This window comes from Rhamphochromis sp. 'chilingali' (genome assembly GCF_963969265.1).
Source record: "Rhamphochromis sp. 'chilingali' genome assembly, chromosome: 4".
NCBI classification, from domain to species: Eukaryota; Metazoa; Chordata; class Actinopteri; order Cichliformes; family Cichlidae; genus Rhamphochromis; species Rhamphochromis sp. 'chilingali'.
In genome coordinates, this window is record NC_137948.1 from 29,790,335 (window position 1) to 29,816,292 (window position 25,958).

Genomic DNA, 25,958 nt, shown 5'->3' on the forward strand with positions numbered 1-25,958 from the left:
TCAGCCTCACCCCGTCGTGTTTTTTTTTTTTTCTGTGTTTGTCTCCCCGTGTGCTTACCTCGTGTTATCCTGAGGACCCTCATTATCCGTATAATTGTGGGGTTGATGGGCAGGGAAGCACTCAGGTCTATTTCCTCCAGTGTGATACCCATGATGGACAGCAACACAATGGCGAGGTCCAGCTGGTTCCATCTTGACACACACGGACAAAAACAATATTAGCTTCTGAAGGGATGCTTTTTGAGAGCCTCTGTCTCCATGCGCGACTGGGGATACCTCTCTTTGAAAAAGCGCCGAAGACCAAACGCGATGAGTTTCAGAATGGCCTCGATGACGAAAACCAGCGTGAAGACATAATTGCAGTACTTCAGTATCTCCTCGAGGTACTGCAGGACACACAGATACACACTTCTACAATACCACTGCATTGTGCTTCATTACTATGGTTTTAGGACAGGTGGAGGAAGGTGTTGCCATGGTTACCTGAGGTTGGTTGTAGTGCTCCATGCTCATGGTGAGGAGGTTTGTGAAGATGATGATGGTTATGAAGAGATCCAGGTAGTGGCTGGTGCACACGGTGTGGATGCTTCGACGTAACGGAGAGTAGTCGGCGTAATACGGCTTCTCAAGGGCCCCTACACACACACACACACACACACACACACACACACACACACACACACACACAGATACAAACACAGACACACACACACACACACACACACACACACACACACACAGATACAAACACAGACACACACACACACACACACACACACACACACACACACACAGATACAAACACAGACACACACACACACACACACACACACACACACACACACACACACACACACACACACACTGAGAGTCATTAAAATGCTTCTGAAAGAAAAATATGATATTGGCTATGAGGTCACTGGTGAAGCGTGTGCCAAGTGGCACTCTGGTGTGTGCGTGCATGTGTGTGCACAGACTAAAAGTGCCACCTCAGGAATTCAGTCCTATCCATCATGCACACACACTCTCCACGGCACCTCAAGGTGTCTTTGAGCAGAAACCCTCGCTGTCTGCTGCCAGACAGTTAACTGACTAAGAGGAGAGCACTACTAGAGATTACACTGCAGAGAGAGCGTACAGAGAGAGAGACAGAAATCTAGCAAGAGAAAGAAAATGTGTGTGTATGTAGGGGTGCTGACTATGCGTGTGTGCACACCTATGTGAAATGACCAGAACTATGTAGACACATTCCCTGACAAGGGAATATTTGATACAATTTTAAGACAATTTAATGCCTCAGGATAAAATTTTAGACAACAGCAGGCTCCAACTGATACACCTCTTTAACTGCTCGTTAACAAAACTATCCACTCAGCCAGTGACATCACAATAACTCAGGCAAGTCAGGTCAAGATAACCTGCTGAAGTTTGCTTGTTAGAACAAAGGAATGCAGAAGAGCATCTCTGAATGTGTTTGAAGCAGATGGTCTACAGGAGCAGAAGGCCTTCACAATCATCAGATCTCAGTCCAACAGAGCACCTTTGGGATGTGGTGGAACAAATATGGAGCTCTGTGTGATGCTTTCATGTGAATGTGGACCAAAATCTTGCTGCGCCTTGTTAAATCGGGCCCTAGCACACTGTACATAATAAACTGGCCAGTGAATGTATAATAGGTCCATGTACTAAGCTCCATAAAGAAATAGCTCCATTAGTTTGGTTGGAGCACTTTTGACTGGCTGACGCAGTGACGCTGGGTTTACTGCCAGCATCAGCGCCAGCATTTTCTTTCAGTTCTCCAGCAGGCATGTTTCCCTTGTTGTATAACCCTCCTGCCATCCTTTAAAAAACTCACACCCATCACCCTAGGGACCATTCTCAGCCACGCCATAAAAAGACCATATATCCATATTTTATTCCACTTTAAATTAGCCAACCTTGTAAAACTACTTCTCCCTGAAATATTCATGTAAAGTTTTAATTATATTTTCGTTGTTTTAACCCTTCAAATCCCAGTGTTATTACATGAGCGCCCTGTGTTATAAGCCCCAAAAACCAAAAAACGAAACTAAATATTTCCACAAAAAACCAGTTGAAGTAATATGTGATTGTCATTATAAGTAGGCCTTTAGATGGACCAAAGATTGGCACCAACATACATTTTGACCTGCCATTATTTTTTTTGCATTTTTTTTGCAATTTAAAAATTAAAACTTCAAGGCCCTGAGTCTTCATTGACATCCAAGAAAAGAAGAAAAAATAAAATCATATGATGATAATTTGGGGTTGAAAAATAGCGTTTATAATGGAAGTCAATGGGCAGAAAATGGTCCCCAGGGTGATGGGTGTGGGGATTTCTGCTGCTCAGCCATTTTAGGCTGATTTAAGGAATTCACACTGGAATATTAACATTGACAGGTAAAAACTATCCTGTGGCAAGTTTGGTTATATTCCACTGAACACAGTGGAAATGGCAGCCATTTAACACATAGCAGTGGCACAAAAAGGTCCCAAGAAGGCAGGAAGGTTAAAGCAGGATCATTTTTTTTTGTACCTTTTCCCTCTGCACCCGTTTCTTCTGCTTCAGACTCCAAAGGAGAAGTGACATAAACAAACTAAAACTAGATTTGCTTTGAAAAGTGAGGAAAAGAAAAGAATGCGGAAATCGCTACATAATAAGTCAAGGTTACTCGTCAACACATGCTGGCTTTTATGAAATTTAATGCTGAGAAATAAAATGCTCTAACACCGACAGACCTGATGAGATAGTAGAGCAGAGAAAAGAGACACTCATAAACCACAAATGACATGTCCTACTTTTAGCGCACTCTGACGCACCAGTTCGAATGGAAGCTGATCGTTCCGGACACTGGGAATAATGTGCTCGTGTACAGGCGTCGGCAGACCTGGGCCCAGAATGCTTTATGAATAGTTCCTCCAAAAGAAAACATAATCGTGCCTTAAAGCTGGAAAATAATGGATATTGCTCATCGAGCACATGAAAAATGTTCAACTCTTTTTGGGTTGTTCTCTGTTCTCTCTCTTTGTGTGTGTGTGTGTGTGTGTGTGTGTGTGTGTGTGTGTGTGTGTGTGTGTGTGTGTGTGTGTGTATGAGGACTTGTCTTTGTTGGCATCTGCTGGTCGCTAGGCTAGGGATGTATGAACATTTTTCAAAGGAAAAGGAGATGGAAGCTAACGGGCGCAGGCGAGGCCAGAGGAGATGCAGGAAGAGTTATCTCCCGTTGCTGTAGCAGCAGATGAGTCAGGACATGAGAAAGCCACTGCCTCATCTACGAGCTCGGAGGATGAAGGAGAGGACTGTTAAGCTAGAGCATTTCTTTCGCAAGGCACACTGTGTGAAAGCCTTACCTTACACCTCCATGTGTGATTAAAGCCGTGTTAACCGGAACTCACTGTGATCTTAGTGCGGAACATGGGCCGAGCGCAGAAAGGAAGCGGGATGACCTTACTTTTCCCTTTGTAGAAATCAACTGATACATCTTCCAGCCATAATCAGTTTCCCCTGAAGCGTATTTATGAATCATCTGCATTTGCATTTGCAGTCGATTTGGCCACTGAAACTGTTCCACAGTGAGAGGGAGTGAAAGAGAACTTAAAAGAGGAACAGCAGCATAGAGAGATGAGGTCACAAAGACAGATGCGATCAGATGGAGAGAGCCCAGGACCCAATGATTAACTGTAATAAATAGCAAAAGAACCCTGATTGATCTATATGTGCCGCTGAACATCGACTATCGACCTGCAGCTGACATCCTGTAGTGATCCTATGTTGTGTAATTATCAGCCCATATGGAATAATGAGTATCGATGATTATTTAGCCCCTATGGGAGGAAATAGTGCACTCATGTTCTGCTTCTGTTTTTTGGAAGAGAGGGAGCAGGATGGTTGCACAGTGATTAGCACTACTGCCTCACAGCAAGAAGGCCCTGAGTTCAGCTCCATCACCCGACCTTCCTGTGTGGAGTTGCATGCTCTCTCTGTGTCTGCGTGGGTTTTCTCCAGGTACTCCTCCCACAATTTGTGATTCTAAATTGCCCGCAAATGTGAATGCAAATGGTTGTCTGTCTCTCTGTGTTAGGCCTGCGATAGACCAAAAAAAGACATTTTACTAGATTTAGGATGGTATATGGTGATGGGATCATTTTCATGGCCAAGGGAGTAAAGAGCAGAGGAGGAGGCAACTCTAGCAGGCAGAATGGAAAATGGTGCAACTATCAGGGGAGACTCTAAAGACTTCTGGGTAGGGTGAAGCCACCAGTGGTTCAAGATCTTTACAATACCTCTTAAAGAAAGTGAAGTGAAAGCAACGTGTGTGTCCCCTTTCTTGAATCACGACTGCATGGTTTTTTTCAGGTGGTTTAGGAATCACATGTTAAGCAGTTACAGGTGTAACGTTTGGATGTCCACTTAAAGCACTGTGCAGATTTTGAGCCGGCCCTCCTGCTATTTTTTAAAGTGGTCCTGAGTAACAGTTCTCCCGGCTTTGTGAAGGTCTTTCAAAGTTTTTTCTTTGGACATTGGCTGCTTTTTCACCCATTTTCAGTCCAGTCCTTGTACCTGACCATTTTCATTTGTTAAGCCGCTGAACACTGACGTGTGAATCATTCAAGCATAAACGGACATCCAGCTCAAGGGATGAACCAATGTTGCGTCTACACATAGCAGACAACTTAGAGCCCATTTCAAATTGTATCTTTAAGGCCTTTACACACCGGACGTGTAAAATTTGTGCAAATATTTTGTGATTTAAAACTATTTTTCGGACTCACCTATTCTTAATAAAGCCATTCACATTGACCACAATAAATGCCAAGTCTGCCAGTAAAAGTTTCAACAGTCCCACTGACATCCTGAAATATGCACAGAAGCAGACGCGATAGAATTTCAACTCCTGGGTCAAAACATGAAATTCTTCCTCCTGCTGCCTTCTCGTGAGAGTTGCAGGAACCCAGAATCTCAGTTTTTTCCTTTTCTTGTTTGGAAACATCAGGACCAGCTGGTCATAGGTTGACATATTTTTCACAAAATCACAGTGATTTCAGTCTATATATATATGTTACGTGACAAGCTAGCGTCCAAAAAACTGAGAATTTCATGCAGAATTTCGTAAAGGCTTTTAGCAAAAACACAAAAAATTAGGTATTATTAAAAGGTTTGACAGCATAAAATAGTATTTTTGCACCAACAAGGTGATTCCCAAAGACCTATTAGCCTTAAATGTGGTTTATCTTGCCATGCTATGCAGTTTTCTCTGTAGTCCTCACAACATTTAAGGAAACAGAACAAGTGGAAGGCAAAGAAAGAACATTATCAGTCATGGATTGGCCTCAACATTACTGAAGCACTGTGGGATCATCCTGACAGAGAACAGAACAACAGGCAGAAACATCCAAAGAACAGCTTTGAAAGTCCTTCAAGAAGCCTGGAGAACTATTCCTGGAGACCACTTAAATAAATTACAATAACACTTGTCTATGAGAGCTCAGACAGTGTTGAAGAATAAAGTCAATACCAAATATTGGCATTCAGGGTTGTCAGAATTGTACAAATTCTGTTTTTGTCTTCTATACTGTATTTCCATTTATATCTCCACATTTCAATAAATGGCTGCACCCATTTCCCATTTTTCTAGCCAAATATGAAGCAATGAGAGGTGACTCAAGACTTTTGCACAGTACTTTACTCTGATGTCCCTCCACCCACTTTCCCGAAACACTTCCTCACTTCTCCTCCTCTTCTCCAGTCGCTTCTGTCGTTTCTCCTCCCTCAGCCGCGCCTCTTCCTCCTCCTGCTGCTGGCGACACTTGTGAAAGTTTTCCACCACCACGCCCACAAACATGTTGAGCACAAAGAAGCTGACAATGAGCAGGAATGAGATGAAAAACAGCAGCATCCAAGGATTGTGGTTTCTCACTGGCTGCAGAGAGAAACAGAGAGAAAAAAGCGAAGAAGAAAGGACAGGAGGTAGCACAGAGACACAAAAGGTAAAAAAAAAAAAAACAAGAACAGAAAGAGTGATGAAAGAAGGTGAGGAGGGGTGGAGAGGAAGAAAAGGAGAGAGCACAAACAAAAAGACAATGTAAGTACTGAGTCAGCACTAAAACTGCCAGCTCTGTCAGCTCACATCTATTCATCCATCTGCCTTTTTTTTCTTTTCTTTGCACAGCTACACCTCACTCCCGAGATATTTCCCCTTTCACACTCAAACAAACAAGATCAAGTGTTCCTAAGAACGACACAAAAAAGAAGGAAATCACAGGGAAATATTCACTCGCTGAATGAGTCGTTCATCTCCCTGATTTTCACTTTTTAATCCCTCACACACCCGCTCTCCCCCCCGCTGTGTGCGAGACTGCCTCTCCTCACCTGCTGGTCCACACCCATGGCATCCAGGCCGTCGTACATGATGCTGACCCAGCCGTCCTTACACGACAGCACAAAGAGCGACATCAGCGCCTGGCGGGATGATACGCACATAATTCAGCTTTGCTGCTACGATTACCAGCCTGTAAGAGCAGATGTCTGTCCAAGAGTGTGACAAACCTGTCCCAGATTGTCGAAGTTGTATTTCCGCCGCAGCCAGCGGTAACCAGCCTGCAGACACTCAGTTTTATTGGTGATGTTACTTACATTGATCCCGTCGCAGTAGAAGAATTTCCCTTTAAACAGCTGCGCAAGTGTGAGCACAGAGAAAAAAACATGAGAGAAGACTGTAACCTCAAGGCAGTGTAAACAAACCTTCACACAACAGAGCAGAGGCTGTTATATTGCTGTACAGTAAACAGTCTGCAAGAGCCTGCAGACCCCTGTGCAGAATCACTCCAGCATGGGTGTTCTCATTAGAAGATAACCCACTGATAGCGTGCTTTTCGTCAAATATAAGCCTACGTGTTAATTAGCTTCAGCGTTCATTAGGTATTATATCCTTGCAAGGATTAAATCTGAATATTTGTATTTGCAAAAAGAGAAACATAAGCCATGAAAATGAACTGACTGGCTTTGAGTGGAGTTTTTAAAAATGGTACTGTACATTCATTTCCTGACTTTGACATTTTAAAATGTGGTGAGAGCCTTTAAACCTTAAAGGAAGTTTCATTAATAGATTCTTTTGTTTTAAAGTATTTCTTCTGTTTTTTTTCTCCATACAGGTGATCCAGGTGTTTTGTTTGTTTTTTCTTTCTTCCCCCCCTTCTCACCATCTCTTCTCCCCTTTGGTTTTCTTTCTCTCCCTCTCTTTCTTTCATTCTTTCTCCCTGTCCTATCCCCCAGTCATGTCTGTCCCGTTTGTAGCACCTGAAAATAAAATAAATTCATAATTATAATAAAGGTCAATCAAATGGACCAATATGGCAAGGCCATGATGATCCACTTGGTAAAATAAATCCGCTTGGCATCTTTCTTGGCCTTAAGACAACAATTCTGATGGCTAAAGATCCAAACGGGACACAAAAAAAAATAAATAATAAAGTATTTCTGAAGGACTTCAACGCGTGAAGAAGTAAATGTGTCCGGAGACTATCCAGCCTGTTTTAAATGTGCACTTGAGCCTGACTCCTATTAGTGCAAAGATGTTTTACCTCACATTTAATCCCTGAGATATCGTTGCATAAGAAAAATAAGCTCAAAATAGGCAATTTCAACAGCACATCTCTAGTAGGCTCTAGTAAATGAAAGAAAATTTTGGGCTTAAAGTGTAAGAAATAAATGTGTAAAATTCATTACAAAGTTTTGGTAACTCTTAGACCAGACTGCCCTGACATTATAAAGCAGAAAGTTTATGTTAATGCCCTTTTTTTTTTTTTTACTGTGGACCCATTATAAGAAAAATAAAATTTGTATAGTACATAAAGAAAAAACAGGAACTTTTCTGCAATTTAATTGTTTATATATTACTTATTTACTTTGGTGTAGCATGAATGGCCATGGTGGAGGTCTACATCAGTAGCCAATGGTGTAAAACTAAAAAATACAGCTAAAAATTCAAAATTTATGACCTCCCTCACATTTTCCAAAGCCGTCCATTGGGGCCAGATTGGAGTCTTTGCTAGGCCAATTCTGGCCCACAGGCCTTATGTTTGACACCCCTTTACAGCAGAAGAAAAGTATATAATTACAATCTGGTACAAAAAGCAATTTTTGGCCTCTGTTTCTCTGATAGTTTCTCCCTTCATAACAACTCTAAGTTTATAAGTCAACCACCTGGATAATTGAGTTAAGGGCACGGCTACTTTGATTGACAGGTGTCCCAACACAGGCAGGCGTAGCCAATCATCGCTGCCAGGCCTCAGCGCCACTAATTGGAGTCACTGAACTGAACCTCTCCACTGTGTTTGCGGTGTTGGTGTCTCCTGGAGCATTTTAATGGAAATATCTGACAAATAAAATGTCTCCCTGTATAGCACACATTGTCCAAGAAGTTTGTGCTTCAGTTTTGGAAAGTGAACTTTGAGGGTTTTATTAGTCTGTTAGCTTAGCATTCATTAGCAGTTTGTATACGCAGCTTTGAACAAAGCTTGCTAGCACTAGTTGATACCTGGAGCCCCCCACACCTCATTATGATATGTTCAATTGTGAAACCAACCCCCCACCCCCCAAAAAAACATGGCAGCAGCCTGAATGCTAAATGCTAAAGTCCAAATACTTTAGCATTTAGCTTGACATCACAGTGGCTACGACCTAGCTTGCAGATAAAGGTGAAAATTAAGTGTTAATTCATGTTTCAGACTGTAAAAAAAGGTGAAATGCTGATCAGTAATTCTTTTGTGTCCAAACCTAAACAAACTGCAAGCAAAAAAAAAAAAACACCTCCCCTTTCAGACTTTCACTGTCCTTTACATTAGAAACACCAATATGTCACTTGAGGGACGCTGATCCAAGCTGGTTTTCTAAGGTAGGAGGAATCAAGCTACTATTTAAAAGTAGTAACAAATTAAACTTTATTTGCGCTTACATTTTTTTCTTTCTTATACTGTACCCTGTTATTTGGCTTCAGAGCTTATTAACAGTCCTAACCCTGAGGTCTGAAACCAAAGCAACGTGATATTATTTTTGATCCTTTATATCAAGCAAAGTGTGTTATTTATAGTTTATTAGCTCATTCTGAATATTAAGCTATTTTAATAAATAATAAGCTGTATTTATGAATTTGATTAGTAATATTAAAATCCAGGTGAAAATCCGATTTAAAAACCACATTCTCAGCACATTCCCCCTGTTGAACCATTGTTGTTGTTTTTTTAATTACTTCCAGGGACTGGTGCATAATCAGCAGCTCATTTGCATTTCCTCCCAATTTTTCTCTTCACTTTTTATTACCTGAAGCTTTCTCTGAGCTCATTTACTTTAAGCCACAGTGATCTGTGTCTTCTTGCAGCAGAAAACACAACGAGCTTTTAATGTTCGGTCATATCAAATCGAGTGAAAATGAGTTTGACGTGTTTTGTATTTTGCTGTCTCGGGGGAAAAATGATGGAGCTTATCTTTAACTGACAGAGGACGAACGGGGAACGGTCGGCATGAACATTTACCTGGACTCCCAGAATTCCAAACACGATGAAAAAAGCACAGCAGATCAAAACAATATTCCCAATTGGTCTGAGAGATGTGATCAGAGTTTCAACCACCAGTTTCAGACCTGGAGCACGACTTATCACCCTGCAGCAAGCACACACACAGGTTAGACAGTCCTTAATATAATATCAGCAGAGTAAACACAGATGATAATCTCCTTGATTTGTACCTGAGTGGTCGAAGTGTGCGGAGCAGGCGAAGGACCCGGAGGATGCCTAAGATCCGATTACCACCTGCTGAAGCGATGGACACCAGGATGTCCACAAGTGACACAAACACCAGGAGCCCATCCAAGACATTCCAGCTGCTCTGCAGGTACACGCCCTCTCCAAAGTACAGGCCCATAGCTACCACCTGCATGCAGACGCGCACAGATCCAACAAAATTACTGAAATAATTAAATAAGCTAAGGTGTAAAATGAGAATGAAAGCCATTCTGATCCCCACCAGCAACGAAAATTGCCTCTTTAGAATCAAGAAAATGACTTTGGAGTGGAGTGCTTATTCAGAAAATGTTCACTGTTATGGTTACCTTGATCATCATTTCGCCCACGAAGATCACAGTGAAGATGTAATTGGACACACTGAGAAACATCCGCTCCTGTTGCACACACACAGACACACACACACAGGCGTGAGAGCATGCACAGATTAACAGCAGGAAGCGCATTCGTCAATTTAAAGGCTTTGTAGCCTTAGCTTTGATTCTGGAGCACAAAGTGTTGCATAACGAGCTGAGAAAAAAAAATGCACAGCAATCGCTGTAGAAACATAATAAAAGCATACTGGGAACAACACGTGTTGTTATAGAGACTCTTACATCAGCTACAAGCACATGAGCTCTTGTAGTAAACAGCCCCTCTTTGTGTGCGTGGTCATGCAAAAGACGTATGCTGCTTCTGTATTTGTGAGCCGTGAGTCATGTCTTGAGCTGTTTAAGGTTTAGATTACAGTGCTGCGCGAAAGTCCTGATCTGCCACTTTTTCTAGGAAGCTGAGAAATAGAAGTGGCGATTTATTGAAACATGTGCAAACATAAATAGAAACGCAGTATATAAGTTGAAACAGAGTTTGGCTTCAGGAACAGTTCTCCAGGCTTCTTAAAGGACACTTAAAACTCTTCTTTGGATGTTTCTGCCTTTTGTTCCCTTTTCTGTCAAGATGATCCCGCACTGCTTGGATAATATCGAGGTCCGTGCTCTGGGGAGGCCAATTCGCTGTGCGTTTTTCTATCCAGGTATGCTTTTACTGCATTAGCAGTGTGTTTGGGGTCATTGTGATAATGGAAAATCCAACTACTGCCAATCAGATGCTTTCCAGATGGTATTGCATGGATCAAAATCTTATGGTGTTTCCACTTCTATTCTTTTAGCTCATAACTATTTGGGAATCTCCTTACTGGTGCACAAATAATATTTCGACAACTGCCAAATTGTGGTATCTTTAGCAGTTTTATAGGTTCAACTAAAGTAATGGAAGCAACAGGCTGTTAATGACAAAGTGCTTAAAGATAAAATTCAAAGTTGCTTCTTTGCTGTGTTGTCTGTTATCTCTAAACACAACACTGGTTCAGCCCTTGAGTTAGGTCAGTGGTTCAGTCATTGCTCAAGACTACTTTAAAAATGAAAGTCTGGATCATATGAAGCAAAATCTAAAGACTTTTGGGGTGGCTCAAGACTTTTGCACAGTATTGTAGCTGTTACGTTCAGACTTAATCTAAGCACTTAGACTAATGCATAATGAGTTCAAATCTGTCAAATCATCAAATAAAAAGCACAATGAAGATGGAAATTATATCAATAATATCCAGTTAAACCAACCAAGGAAGACAAGAAACAGAGTTTCAGTGTAAAATTACATCCATTAAGTCCGGGTTAAAGGTTAAAGGTCAGGGTCTGGAATGTCGTTATGATGGTGCTTATGTCAATACTTCTCCTTACAAGTGTAGTAACCGTGTGTGTGTGTGTGTGTGTGTGTATGAGGTACCATGCTGTGTGGCTGTATGTCAGGTCGCTCCAGGGCGATGGTGATGCAATTAAGGAAGATGAAAAGCAGGACGATGTGATCAAACATCTTGTGACCTATGACCCTCTGACACCACAACCTGAACCTGCAGAGAGACGGTGTGAGAAGAGAAAAGGATCGGCAACAACCCCAGTGTTTATTTTCTATTCAACACATCACCTGCATCACTTCCATTTCTGCCAGGTTTAATTGATAAAAGTACAAGTTGTACAACCAAGCTTTAGCTGTCACCTTCACACTTTAGCTGTGAATTTTTACACATGCGTGCAGTTAAGGCCACCTAGGCCACCCTGGAGAATATCAGGGGCTGTGCATAAACGTGTGTTTGTGTGTATCTTTACTGGTTGTGTGGAGCGAACAGATAGAGGGACCATTCTTCATGCTCCAGGCACCACTGAGGCTCATATGGCTCCAGTATCTTCTTCAGCCTCTTACATAAACTCTGGAATGAACACACAAACAGACGAATGACATCGCAGCGTACACTCGTTACGTTACAACAATCAGCATTGCTCCAAAAGTTGATTCTGTTCATCTGGACGTAGCGTTTTGTGGGAGAAAATCAGAAAATCAGTATTGCTCATCATCTTATACACCCATGATACCGCAGAATGAAGTCATTTTCATTTCTATCCAAGGTTTTTTCTTTCTTTCTTTTTTTTTTTTTTTTGCAGCGACCTCGTGTGCATGCACAAAAAATTCCAACACAGCTATTTTTTCAAACAATATTCCGAGTCATTCTTCCACCCGGATCTAATTTAAATTCAGCTAATTAAATTTTTCTAAGAAACAAAAGTGTCTTAAGGTCAGCCAGGTTGGAATTTATGCCTTTGCGGGATAATTAGCAGCAGCTTTTGAACTTCTGAACATGCCCAAAACAAGCTCTTTTATGAACTTGTTTTATCTAGGAATAACAGAAATGGGACGCCATCAAAATGCCTGCTCCCTCTGATTGGAACACACGCCAATTAAAACTGCCCGAGTCTACATTTACATATATATTATATGGTTTTCCATTTGCTGAGACAAATTCATGAAACAAATAGGCATTAACCTCTTCAATCTCCTCTTCCTCTTGATCGGTGTGGTTATGCGATGTCAGGGGAGCATCGTCGTAGCAGTGGTCTGGCAGGTGGAAGGTGGTGCCGTTACAGTCTGGGGAGAGGAGCATTGGCACCTGCAGGTACTCTGACTGGTCCAGAGACTGCTCCCTGCTGCTGGCTTTGGAGCTTGAGTATGTGTCGGACAGCAGGGACTCCATTTCTCCAGACTGGCTCTTCCTGTGGAGGCTGGGGGCTCGGCCGATGCTGATCCAGCTGGAGCGACGGCTCTCTGGCCCGCTGTCCCACAGGGACTGTGAAGACAACTTAGAACAAAACCAGTGCCTTGTTGGATTTCTGCCTTATCTTTCAAGTGCAAATAAGGATTTCATTCTTCACAGATTAAAGCTGCCCTGTAGAGTTTTTGGCCATTAGCAGTGCAGCGGGGTGATGTTTTCATGAGTGGGCTCCTATTTTGTTTGTATCTTGTGCTCCTTATCAACCTCTACATGGAAATGACCAGGATTTGCGCTAATGATAAGTCTGTTTGGCCCAGCACAGTTATTAAACTTACTGAGAAACAAGGTAAATCAACAGGATGATATCTGATAACATTTTAAGAGGTTTCAGTGCAGAAGCTAGCCACAGCGAGCAACCACCTGTAACCATTTGCCAGTGGAACATACAAGGACTTGAATAACCTAGCCTTATCTTATCTTAAAGACTTTATAGTACCATGTCACCCCAATAGAGTACTTCACTTTCAGACTGCTGGTTTACTTGTGGTTCCTAGGATATATACACGTAGAATGGGAGGCAGAGCCTTCAGCCTTCAGGCCCCTCTTCAATGGAACCAGCTCCCAGTTTAGATTCGGGAGAAGGACACCCCCTCTACTTTTAAGATTCAGCTTAAAACTTTGCTTTTTAATAAAGCATATAGTTAGGGTTGGATCAGCTAACCCTGAACAAACCCTCAGTTATGCTGCAGAATGCTGGGGGAGTTTTTCTTTGCGACTATTGCCATGTTCTTGCTAATAGTGGTTTTAAGGTTGTAAATAAAACTGAACTCAATTGAACTGAATTCGCTCAATGGTCCATCAATACACTTTTCTTTACAACCTGTCCTTTAGCCTGTCCACAGTTACTGCTGTATCTGCAAGCCACTTTGAAACCCGCCTCCAGACCAATTTGTCCTTTCCATCCGTGTCTCACATAACCATTGTCATATCTGTCACCACTGACGTTGCCTGCTTTGTTCTATTTCTGGTCATGCTGCTGCTCTCCTCCTGCATTTTTTAACTAAGGGTGTGTTCACCGTAGGCCATCTGTTCCCCAACACATCTGACCCCAAAGTCCAGCTCATTTCACTAGTGCGATTACTAGTGCGCGCCATTCGCAGTTAAGTGAACTGTGCCCTGTCTGGCTCGAATAGGTGGTCACAGCTGAGCTTCAGTTGAATTCAGTGATGGTACGCATGTAGTGTGATGACCATCCAAGCACAGAACTGCGCCACTTGCTCAATAGCAGCTGCCTCTGTCAAAATCCCTGCTTTAATAACAAATCTACAGGGCATAAGAACTGGCCCAGTTAAGCCACAAACTGCATAAAATCATGAACCCCTTGTGCTCTGCAAGAACGCTTTTTAAGAGTGCGTGTCTGAAAAACGGGAGAGAGCACGAGAAAGGAGTCGGGACAGACTGAAGTGGACCTGGCTCATTAAGGGCAGACCAGCTGGGGAGCGATCAAGCTCCGGCACAATGCAAGGCAACCGTGACCAGTCTGAATCCACCCTTGGAGGACATGTTTTAATCAAGATAGGCTAAAATTTTCAGCCACCTCACTTCAGTCTGAAACATCTTCTGAGTCGTTAGCATCAAATCTCCTAAAAGCAACGTGAAACGAACCTGACGTTGAGCTCAAGCATTAAGCTTAGCCGTGCATAGAAGGAGGGCTACATGACTCAACCCGTCAACAGTTGGTGATACTAAAGTGCCAGCAGAAGGCCTGCTAACAAAAAGACTGCCAGCCCAAACAATGCTGAAATATTTGGCTTTGTGAATGTTTTATGAGGATAGAAATGCACTCAAGTAATTTGTCGTGTCTTGAGAAGACACATAATGGGTTTGTTGGGAAACAAAGTAAACAAATGAACCTCTGCAAGGTAGCTTTAATGAAGCTCTGTGTTATCATTCTATGACTTCAACATTTAGAAATTGCTTCAGCTCAGCTTTGATTTATATCCTTTGCATAACAAACATCTTTTGATTAACTGTTTCTCTAACTCACATTTATAATAAATATTTAACGTGGTTTTATATAAATATATATATCTCCACATAAAAGCATGTGCCCAAGGCTCACCGGTGACCTTTGCTCAAGGCTGTTTTCCATGGATGCACCACTGGCCCGGCGTGACTGGTTGGAGTTTATGGTGGGCGTAGCTGCAGTGTGCGTGATGACTGGCAGCGGTGGAGGAGGAGGGGGAGGCATGGAGGCTTTTGGGTTCAGGAGACCATTGGGACTCAGCATCATGGCCTGAATCTTCAGCTCTGCACACACACACACACACACACACACACAGAATATTTGATGTCAAAGAATGATTCTCATTTATTATATTTTGGGATTTGCAATATTTTCATGGTTTCGTTTGGATCAGGGCTGCACTGACCATGGCTGTATCCGCTGCATATAGGCTGTATATGTCACGATCACTGGCTGGTAAAGCTCTGTGGATGTTCAGGTTTTTAAGGTGGATCTTATGCATGAGTTGTGGAGCTGACAAACTGACTGCACTAAAAGTTGTGCAACTGACTTCTGGATCACATGGTCTGGCAAAATCAGACCAACCTAAATTAAATCCTCCTTTTGTGTGTGTTTTACTTTGATTATGACAACAATTAGTGACTAAATAAGACTTTAGAAACTACTGAGTGGGCCCATAAACCCATGTGGAAAGTCTCAGCTGAGCAATACGGGCATTTTTTTAGATATCAGTAGATATCAGTGAAATTTGACTTCGCTGCTCCTGCTCGACATTAGAAAGAAGACGTTTAAGACTTCAGTCAGTAATTTTTCATCAGGGAATTTGATAATCCGCAACTTAAAGTTTATGATTTAGAGAATCAAGCTAAAAACGTTTAAAAATTGGGTACTAATATTGTTTATTACTCACTGTCAAAGAGGACAACGAGAAGAAAAACACATTCATAAATAAAACAGGTTATCAGTATTTGTCCCTGAGAGTAAAGAGTAAAGCAAGTTCAATATAAACGTTGACACACATAAATATTCTAAACGTGGAGTCTGTAATAATTGGATTAGCTGTAAAAATGTGCTGCATTATTTTAAAAAAATCTAGATAGTGCACATTTGTGTTACTAAATGTTCGCAATGTGTTTCGTGTCCATTTTTCACTCCCGTGTTGTTCTTGAGCAAATACAGATGAGCTGCCCTCAAGAAGCTCACAAATGCAATTTAAACAAAATTAGCCTCTACTTAAAAAGCCCAAACCTCCTTCAGATTCATCTTACGCCTAATTTGAGGTAATGTAGGTTGAATTTTTGAATTAATATTAAAAAAAAGACAGCATCAGAGTGAGTAAATAATGGCCTATGTGTAATGTCAGTGAGGTTTATGCGGTTTTGCCCTTTTAATGAGCCCTCAGAGTGAAAGTAAGAGTAATGTCTTGATGCCTGCTTCAATAATCCAGGTAAGGAAATCCCCAAAAGTTGATTCTGTTCATCTGGACTCAGTGTTCTCATTAAGGTGACATCATCTGCAGCTTTCCCACCATTATAAACCAACGGCCGGCTGACTGAACCAAATCAGACAAACTGAGCTTGTGGCTTTTTTGTTAGTCGGTGGCATGAGTTTCAGTCGTTACGCAGCTGTTTATAAGGTCGGGGAAACCTGCAGTCAGCCGAGACTGAAGACGTCAGTTGATCGAGAGATTAAACTTTTCTCCCACTGAAAACGCTGCATCCAGATAAAGATCTTTCAATCTTTCTGGGATTAAAAACAAGAGAATATTTTGCAGAATTATGGAAAGCCTTTAAAATGTTCACAGGATGAAAGAACCTCCAAGAATTCAGGTCAGAATACACCAAAAGGCTATTTTAAGGCGACTCCATGTGAACTTCCACTTCCATGCCCGGCTGATCTGCGAGTTTGTACCTGCAGCGTACAGCTCTCTGAGTTTCTCCTCGTCCTCGTAACACATCGAGTGTCTCTCATCATCGGCCTCAGATCTGTTAGCATCTCCCTGAAAACACAGACAGACGCAAATATACACCAGAGTCATCATAATCATCACCATCACCACCTTCCCTTCCTCAGTGTTGTAAAAGTGAAAAGCACATCTCGGTCGAGCGGGAAAGACTAAGAGGAAAACTAGGCAGATGGGCAGAGGGAATCTCCAGCGTTCTCTAGTTGAGTTATGTGGATGGCTTTGGCAGCGATCTCCTGTAGTCACGCCAATAAAGCTTTACTGAATTTAATTAAAATTCACGCCAGAAAGATGGAGGCAGGCGGCTTTGGCAAAGGGTATCTGTGTGTGTGTGTGTGTGTGTGTGTGTGTGTGTGTGTGTGTGTGTGTGTGCGCACGCAATAGTGAGAGAAAGAGCAAGCGCTCTCTGATGCCGGAGATAAAAGATGAAAACTAAACAACAAAAGCTCACCAGCTGTGAATGGCAGGCGATATCAAACACATCCCTACCCTGGAGAGTATTTTGTGTGTGTATGTGTGTGTGTTGCAGTGAGAGAGAAAGATGGAGGAAGAGAGAACGGAGGATAGGCAAAAAGCAACAGAGGAAAAGTGTGATGATAAAGAGACAGCGAGCGAGAGAGAGAGAAAGGAGAAACCACACAGGCAGGATGGAGGAGATTATTCTCTTGTAGGCAGCTTTGGTATCATCAACACAACAGAGCTCAATTAGTCTCATTCGCTCTGCCTCGTTGTCTAAGTAGCTCAAATGAAACGGCATCTTTGCCCTTACTTCAGCTTGAAAGCCCTCGACCAAAATGGCGACGAGCAAGTTGAAGAGGACGTAGTTGCCAAAGGTCATGAGGGCGACAAAATAGAGGGCAGCCAACGGCGTTGTGGAGGCCATCCCGTTATAGAGCACCGCGTTCCAGTCCTCCTGGGTGAGGATCTGCAGATTAGATAAGATGCGGAGAGACGTCAGGGGGTTAGAAAAACAGGCCGTCAAACACACAAGGAGCCAAAAGGCGACGCGCTACGTTGCTAGCAGGTGTTCCAAGAATAGATAATGTGAGTTTCTTCCTTTATTATCTTGTCGTCAGTTGAACAGTAATGACGCTCATCAGTGTTAAATGAACTCCCGCCGAGTGAGTGCTTCATTATTGCTCTTCCTCCTCTGCTCGTGAGGAACATCTTACCTGCCCACTGGGACAGTTTTTTTATACTTTTCTGAAAAACCGAGCGCGCGCGCTCCCAAATCGGAGCAAATGAAATCACGGGCGAGCGCTCGTGACTGCAGCAGCTGTTGTTTGAATCTCACTCCTAAAAGTGGCGCGTAATTGATGGGGAAATTCCTCCAAATCAAATACCGTCGGTGTCTTCGTGTGCTCTGCGCGTGTGTGTCCCTGAGCGAGGGTGCATGTGAGGATGTTTGTCTAACCTGAAAGACAGTGACAGTCGCCCAGAGCAGGGAGTCAAAGTTTTTTCTGTCTGGTAAAGTGTCTCCGCTGTCTTGTCGCAAACCAAATTTACAGCCGAACAGATGCATCCCCAAGATACTGCAATACACACACACACACACACACACACACACACACAACAGTAAGGTAATGTTTTTATCAAGCAGTAATTTAATATGTGCAACAACAAGATGCGGTAATACTGCCTGCGTGCACAGCTGTATCTACATGAAAGCCGATGACACATGTGGTGATCAGTTTATAACAGAGGAAGGAGAATCCCAGCAGTAGCCATTTGAAATGTAATAACAGTATAATTAAAGCAGAGAAAACGCTTAATCATCACTGTAACTCGTGAATATATACCTGAATATGAATATAAAAAGCATCAGCAGCATGCAAAATGTGGCCACGTTGTCCATGGTCTTCATCAGCACCACCAGCTGCCTCCTGAGTGCAGGAAGGAACCGGACCAGCTTCAAAACTCTCAGCAGGCGGAAGGTGCGCAGCACCGACAAGCCTCCCTCGGCCTCACCCACGATCTCCCACACGCTGAAACACACACACAGGTTAAAAGCACAGAGATGCATTTCCATTGAAGCGATTAAGGAATCAGCTGTTACCCTTTGTCAGCATTAGCGTCACCCAGGAAGACAAAAACAAAAAGAAAGAAAGAAAAACTTCCCGAATCTTTTCAGAAGGGAGAGAGCGCTCAAGTCTTTTTGATGTGACGTGTGGCAAACGAAAAAACGAAGTCGGGCCAGTGTTGTTTACAGTTCACCAGCCAATAAAGAAAGCCAGCGCAGCGTGAACTGGCACGGTAAACAAGCAAGGCCTTCAAACGTGGATACATAATTTAGCTTGTAGTACTACATAATGGAGTGAATACAGGCCCTCTGGACTATGAGTGCAACCGCTTGGCTCAGCTGCCAGCACCGGCATCGCTGGCAGTTCGGGAGATTTAGCTGCAGAGCCCGAGACGTGAGAACAGGAGGAATAACTAATGACAAGAATTCCCTTTTTGGGGTAAACACACAGACAGAGAGTTCCCCCCACCTGATGATGACAATGACGCTGTCAAAGCCGTTGTAAGGGTTCTTGATGTAGCCGAAGAGCCCGAGAGCCAGGAGCTTCAGCAGCATCTCGAGACTGAAGAGACTAGTGAACACCATGTTACTGATCTCCAAAATATCTGTCAGCTCCTGCGGCTGAAGAGGTGCAGTGTTTGTGGAGAGAAAACAGGGAGAGATTGATGTACAGAGATGGACGGGCACAGAGAAAAATGAACAAATAAACAGAGACAGACAGCGCGGAGCTCAGTGCACTCAACATGTTAGGAATCTCCAAGATGTTGGTGAAGGCTTCAGTTTGGGTTTACATGGATTAAAGCTGGTCAGATTTTGTTGCTGTTCTTTTTTGCAGATATTTTTTTAGGTTTATGACAAAAAAAAAGCTTAAATTTGTATCCTCATTCCAAAAAATCCACAAAAAAAATGTTTCAGAGCCTGTTTTTAAGGACATAGCTGGTTACTTAGTTGTTTCAGGACATTTTTCTACTGATCAATTTGCCATAAAGGCCCACTGTTATGTAAAAACATGCATTTTTTTTGCACATTTGGACAATCAAACATTTGATCCTCTTTTAACAGAATTAAAAAGTTAACCCAATAAAGTCTAGTAACCTCTAAACTTGCTAGCTATGTGCCAGTCTATCAGTATCTGAATTTATAGTGAAGCGACAGGAGAAACACGCTTCAACCACGTGACAAACGTTAATATTTCATCGTTTATCTACCAGAGGGGAAATTCCCTGTTAGGCCTGTCCCTGTTTTCCACTTTTATCATAACAGTTGAGAGAGATGACATGAAAGCAGGGAGAGCAGAAGGAGGACGTGCAGGCTGCTGCGTTAGCGTCACACCAATACACACCAATTCATGTGTGAGCCAAACAGCACAACAAAACACGACTGTGCTTTAAACTGCTTTGTCATATTATCTAAGTAGGGACCCATAAATGATGATTACACGTAAAAATTGTTAGAGAAATCTGTTCATGGTTTGTGCGTCTGAAAAAAATAATACTGGCTGATATGTTGATTTTTTTTTATTTGAGTTCAGTTCAAATTTATTGTATTATTATAGCATCAGATCACAACAACAGCTGCCTCAAAGGATTTATATTGTAAGGTAAAGACTACAATTATACAGAGAAAACTAATATGAGCAAGCACTTGGCGACAGTGGTAAAGAAAAACTCCCTTTTAACAGGAAGAACCCTCTGCCAGAATTATCAGACTCTTAAATCAGCAAATATCGGTCTTAAAGATGCTCACTGGGTTCCAATATAATTATTTATTTTATAATGAAGAACTTCATAAAATTATCTGTAACCCTGTAATATCGTAATATGCAGCATTTGTTCTTCTGGGGGACAAAAACCCACATCATAAACAACAAAAGTACTTGGTCATCTACACATATCAGGGGTGAGCAGTTAATTTTTAGGCGCACTCAAACTCGATGAGCGCTTTAGAACGATCCATTCTTTCACAAATGTTTGTGCAGCGCAGCCACGTGTTTGATTTTATACACCTGTGTCAACTGACTAAGATTAAGTGATTAAGAGGTGTGGCCCAACACGTTTGTCCATTTAATGTACTAATTTCTGATGTTTTTAGGTTAGGCTATGTTAGGCGTTACCTTAGTGGTAGCTGTCATTAAGAAAAAGTTAAATAAAATAAGTAGAGTCCTACATTTGTCAACCCTTCAAAAGCATGACACTAAAATCTGTGTTGCCAATGATTAGGGAATCACAGATGGAGCCTGTCTCAACCTGTCTGTCTGATATCGAGGGTCTGCTGCTGTCTTTGCTATTAAAGTGCTGTCATCATGCCAAGATCGAGAAAGCTCCCCAAAGCCTTCAGAAAATCGTCCGGGTATCCAAGCGAGTCTGCAAGGAGTTTTATACAGAATACTATAAGGGCGTTTGTATTATCATAGCGTGAGATAATTCACTATCTGGTAAGTACATGATATAACAATATCTCTTGCATGCCTGGACACAAGAACAAAACATTAATTAGTGCAACTGAGGTATTTCAGCCATCATGATTCAGGAGTTATTAATCACGCTCGTGTCTTATACACAGTCAAGGATGTACTTCATGTGATGAGCTACAAGGCTGAGCTGTAATTACAATGAGCGTGTAATCTGTTAGTGTCCAAATGTTGCCATAGTAAACTAACCATAATTTCTTCATGACATCATCGCCAAATAAAGTGTAGTTGATATTTTACTATTAAATTAAGATTAAACCCAAAATGTGGAGATCACATTTCACAATAGCTGCCGAGGCTCTACAAAAGCCTCGTGCAGATGAGTCAGTGAAACAACTTAAACAGCTGTCTTGTCGTGTCTCGTGATACAACATCCTCTTTACTGCATGAGGTTGTAACTGTCGACAACCTTGCATCTGTCCACTGCCAGCTATTTCATCTGGTCAATATTGTGTGGGGTTTTTTTCCTTCTGGCCAGATACAGCTTCACATTCCTTATACGCATCACCTCACTGTGTTTATGTGATAAAACAGAAATCATTTCCTTGTAACTAAAACTGATTCTGCAGTACGATTTCACGTTCTCATGTACACAAAGCTTTATGCAGAGGGCTTTAATCTCCAAAATGATCAATAATATTTTTTCTCAATGTGTCCCTAACACTCCTTTGTAAAGAGCAGTCATTTGGCTGCAAAGAATTTGCAGGTAAGTTGGTATGAAAGTGCATGTTCTTAGGAGTGCAGTCGCCTAAATTTGAGCTGGTGAACATAAAGGCAAAACCCGCCCTTTTGGACTAAATGTGCTCCGGACAGACAAATACAGAGACGACTGGCTACAGTAACAGAAGAGACATTTGGTGCAGACCAAAGACATCTTTTCAGGAGAAGCGTAGCGGTGGAAATATTAGTGCTCGGGGTCACTTTGCTGCCTTTGCTGACTGGGCAGCCTGTAGTAATTAAATCAACGCCAAATTCTCTCCATCACATCAAAGAGTGCTTGAAGATAATGCGAGGCATCTGTCGGAAAACTGAAGGGGACCTTTTATGAGGATAATTGTCGTAAGAGATTTGAACCCCGTTAAAATGTTATGAAACAGGCAGAACGAGCAATAAGCCGTCAAACAGTTTGCTTGGAAGAGTGGTCAAAAAGTTCAACAAGACCATGACAAAAACTCGTCCACAACCATGCAAAATAATTTCAAAACAGTATTTTGAAAGCTTTTTGAAGGCATACTTATACCATGTGTGCTAATCGTTTTCACAGATAAATATCTGGTGGTAATTTGTTTGCATAAATGATTTCAAAAGTCCAAAATTTCCACTTCAAAAGCACTCTAATCATGTTCACCATCTTTAAAATGATGCCACGTAGGACTTCCTCACCTGCACACTCAACCAGGCCCCGCACACACTTGATGAGGCGTCTTTTCCAATATATCACACAGTACTGTGCAAAAGTCTTGGGCCCACCTTTGCGTCTTTATATTTTGCCAGAAAAATGGGAAACAGGTGCAGCAGTTTATTAAAATGTGTAAAATGGGCAAAAACAGAGTTTGTACAGTCATAGCAGTACAAACATAATCGTTCATGACCACCTTTATTCTTCACCACAGCCTGAACTCTCTGACAAGCTTTTGTCTAATTTCTTTAAGTTGTCTTCAGGAAAAGTTCTCGGGGGCTTCTTGAAGGACATTCAAAGCCCGTCTTTGGATGTTTCTCCTTTTTTTTCTGTTTTCTGTCAAGCTGATCCCACACCGTCTAACACCCTTTTATTGTGGTATAGCAATGCTAGTGGGATGTTGTCCTATTAGTGTAGAAGCTGGACAGTCTCCGTGAGTCCATGCTGCTCTCCGTGCATCTGTTCAGAAAGACCTTACCATTGTAACAGGCTGGCGCAGGCAATTAACTAACCCCAGCACATGTATGTAGGAACAGGGTAAAGCCATGGAGACTTGACTTGTATGGTCTTGTGCTGTTAACGCCAAATAAAGATCTGTTGTTCTGTCTAACCGACTGGCCGCCGAGTTGTCCAGTTAACCTCCCCACCACATGCCCGCTGGTCCTGCTATCAACTGAATGGATCAACTGAAGTTCCAGATGTAACTTTCAAGTCCTGTGTTGGGTTTTTGCTTGATTTTCATCTGTTTTAGGTTGCTATTTTTTCATTTGACTGTTACGTGTACACACACCACTGGTTTATCACTTCAGTTAGATGCCTTTTTGTATGCTTGAATGATTCAGAGGTCAGTGTGAAGTGGATCTTTGAAAGATTTTGACAGACCTTCAGAAAGCTTGAACAAGTGTTGCTCAAGACCTCTTTAAAACTTTCAATAAAGTCTTCCTCCTTGGAAGGAAAATATAAACAAATGATAGGTGGCTCAAGACTTTTACACAGTACGGTGCATACAGATAATCCTGTATTACATACTGTGTTAGATTAGACTAAACAGGATTATTGCTGGGTTTTAACAAGATCAGGAAAACATGCTAACAGCAAACGCTCTGGATTTGACATCTTATATTTTCTGCCCAGCAGCTGGGTTTGTGGGACCCAAACAAAGACGAAGTCAAGCCAACGTCAACAAAGCACAAGAGTTAATATTATTCACAAATCATAATAACAAGTAGTCTGCATAAAGTCTAACATAGTTTATACCTCTGAGCCACAGAGCTGCTGTCGTACAATAACTACGACAGTAAAAGTACATGAAAGAAATAAATCATTGAAGTTGGTGACATTTCTTGAAATTACAGAGAACATAGACCCCGTTTTTTTTTTCTTTTGCTCTGCTCCTTAAACCAACAAATGAGTGCACATGAGAAACTGCTTCTCTGAGCATGCTCAGCGCCATCTGCATGACACACAGCTGCTCTCAGAGGGTTTTTCAGAATAAACAGCACTGGTCATCCTGATTGAAATTAGGAAACACTGGCAAAAAGAAACTGTAAAGCTATTTGCGTATGTCACAGTTTTGGATGATAAAAGATGGATGCATTCACTTATTATATTCATTCGCATTGCTTCTTTGTTGATTTTGGGCCAAAAGGGATAAAATAGGTAAAATAGGGCAGCTCTCATCCTTAAATTTTAGCTATCGGAGAAGTTAAAGCCATCCAGATTTGTCATATTGTTCAGGAAATAGGCCAAACACAATCTCCCGCTGCCTTTCAGCCAATCACAATGTCAGATCTGTCCTCCCTCTCCACCTCACTCATCCACTCGCTTCTCCTCGCTCTGCCCCCGCCCCCCTCCCCGCCCCACCCCCGTCCTGTCCCAGGGTCACGCTTTAATTAACACTTCAGGTCTTATGAGTTTCTCCATCTCCTGATACATGCCTGCACACACCCACACACAGTCTCTCACACACACACATGCGCACACTCTCGCCGCGATCCCATATGCTCGCTGCTGTAAGTGTTGATTGGAGGGTAAGTTTATTGACTCCACCGCACACGGTGATTAGCGCATCAATTTTCAATCAAATTGTAGTCGCAGCCAATCTGCGAGAGGCGCGCACCCCACACACGTGCGCACACTTACCTGCTCGTGGTACTCTATGCCCATCGACAGAGTATTAATAAGGATGGCAATCATGATTCCTCTGCTGAAGTATCTGCTGCCAACAATAAGTTCCAGTTTAGTTCTGAGCCTCGCCCAGCCGCACTCCCACAGCCTCTTCTTTGGCTCAGACAGCTGCGCGTCACTGAGGCACGAGCTGCTACAGTGACACGGGCTGTTACTGTGACACGAGTGGCCGTGGCGCTGCTCTTCAGGCTGCTCGTTAACATTTTCGCCGTCACTAAGTTGGTTGTAGTAGATGCAGTACGGGCATACCGAGGACTCTCCGGGGACTTCGCCCGGCAACAGTAACGCCGGATGCCCAGCAGAGCCTCCTGCACAGACAGAGATCAGAGGAGAGGCCACATCAATCATGCATCCACGAGGGTAGAGTAAAACGTCGCTTCTGTATGCAGACACTCTGTCATTTAATATATTCTCGGCTCAGCAAAGGAGAGGGGTTTCTTTTCATTTCTGGGAAACAAAAATTCAATAACATGGAAACCACTGTGCTAGTGGGTGGGGGGCGGGGGGGTTGCTTTGTGCAGACGGAGAGCTCTGTTATTAGAACAAGGATGCTCAAGTGTGTGTGTATGCATGTGCGTTTTGTGAGGGTGGAGGAAGCTTGAGGGGGTAAGATTTCAGCAGAATTCATTAGTAAGGCACTCCGGAGGAATGCTCCAACGACATAACAACAAACACTAATCTAGCACGAGCAGTTCACTTGTCATCACAATTACAACAAATTCATGTTTCACTGGAGACTGATATAGTAAATCCAATCTGGTCGTTCTGCGGTGTGTGCGCGCGCGCGCGTATATAGATAAAACTGCCTTCAAGGCAGACTTGTTGAAAATGACTGACTTCACTACATACACAGGAAATACACTAATCAGGAGATGTGGGTGGCTTCCACGTAGCACCACGCTGAATGACTTCTGCTACAAAGTTCTCCAACTACAGTCGGAATTTATTGCATCACTGAAGTGTATTAAACGCTGATATGTGAAAACGGATGCTTAAAG

General features: G+C 42.4%; 1 protein-coding gene across 1 annotated transcript in view; it reads right to left on the reverse strand.

Moving 5' to 3' along the window:
- The window catches only part of LOC308395572 (voltage-dependent T-type calcium channel subunit alpha-1H-like), a 60,813-nt gene that overhangs the window by 9,596 nt on the left and 25,259 nt on the right, over positions 1-25,958 (reverse strand). Inside the window, exons 10-28 of the mRNA XM_080880487.1 lie at positions 24,916-25,268; positions 19,374-19,525; positions 18,684-18,869; positions 18,299-18,416; positions 17,654-17,809; positions 16,833-16,920; positions 15,018-15,205; positions 12,671-12,982; positions 11,958-12,058; positions 11,578-11,701; positions 10,125-10,193; positions 9,762-9,946; positions 9,550-9,676; positions 6,566-6,691; positions 6,389-6,478; positions 5,747-5,939; positions 484-635; positions 277-386; positions 59-192 (exon numbers count right to left, since the gene is read on the reverse strand). Of these exons, the coding sequence (XP_080736613.1) occupies positions 59-192; positions 277-386; positions 484-635; positions 5,747-5,939; positions 6,389-6,478; positions 6,566-6,691; positions 9,550-9,676; positions 9,762-9,946; positions 10,125-10,193; positions 11,578-11,701; positions 11,958-12,058; positions 12,671-12,982; positions 15,018-15,205; positions 16,833-16,920; positions 17,654-17,809; positions 18,299-18,416; positions 18,684-18,869; positions 19,374-19,525; positions 24,916-25,268 (2,964 nt within the window). The remainder of the gene's footprint in view (positions 1-58; positions 193-276; positions 387-483; positions 636-5,746; positions 5,940-6,388; positions 6,479-6,565; positions 6,692-9,549; positions 9,677-9,761; positions 9,947-10,124; positions 10,194-11,577; positions 11,702-11,957; positions 12,059-12,670; positions 12,983-15,017; positions 15,206-16,832; positions 16,921-17,653; positions 17,810-18,298; positions 18,417-18,683; positions 18,870-19,373; positions 19,526-24,915; positions 25,269-25,958) is intronic.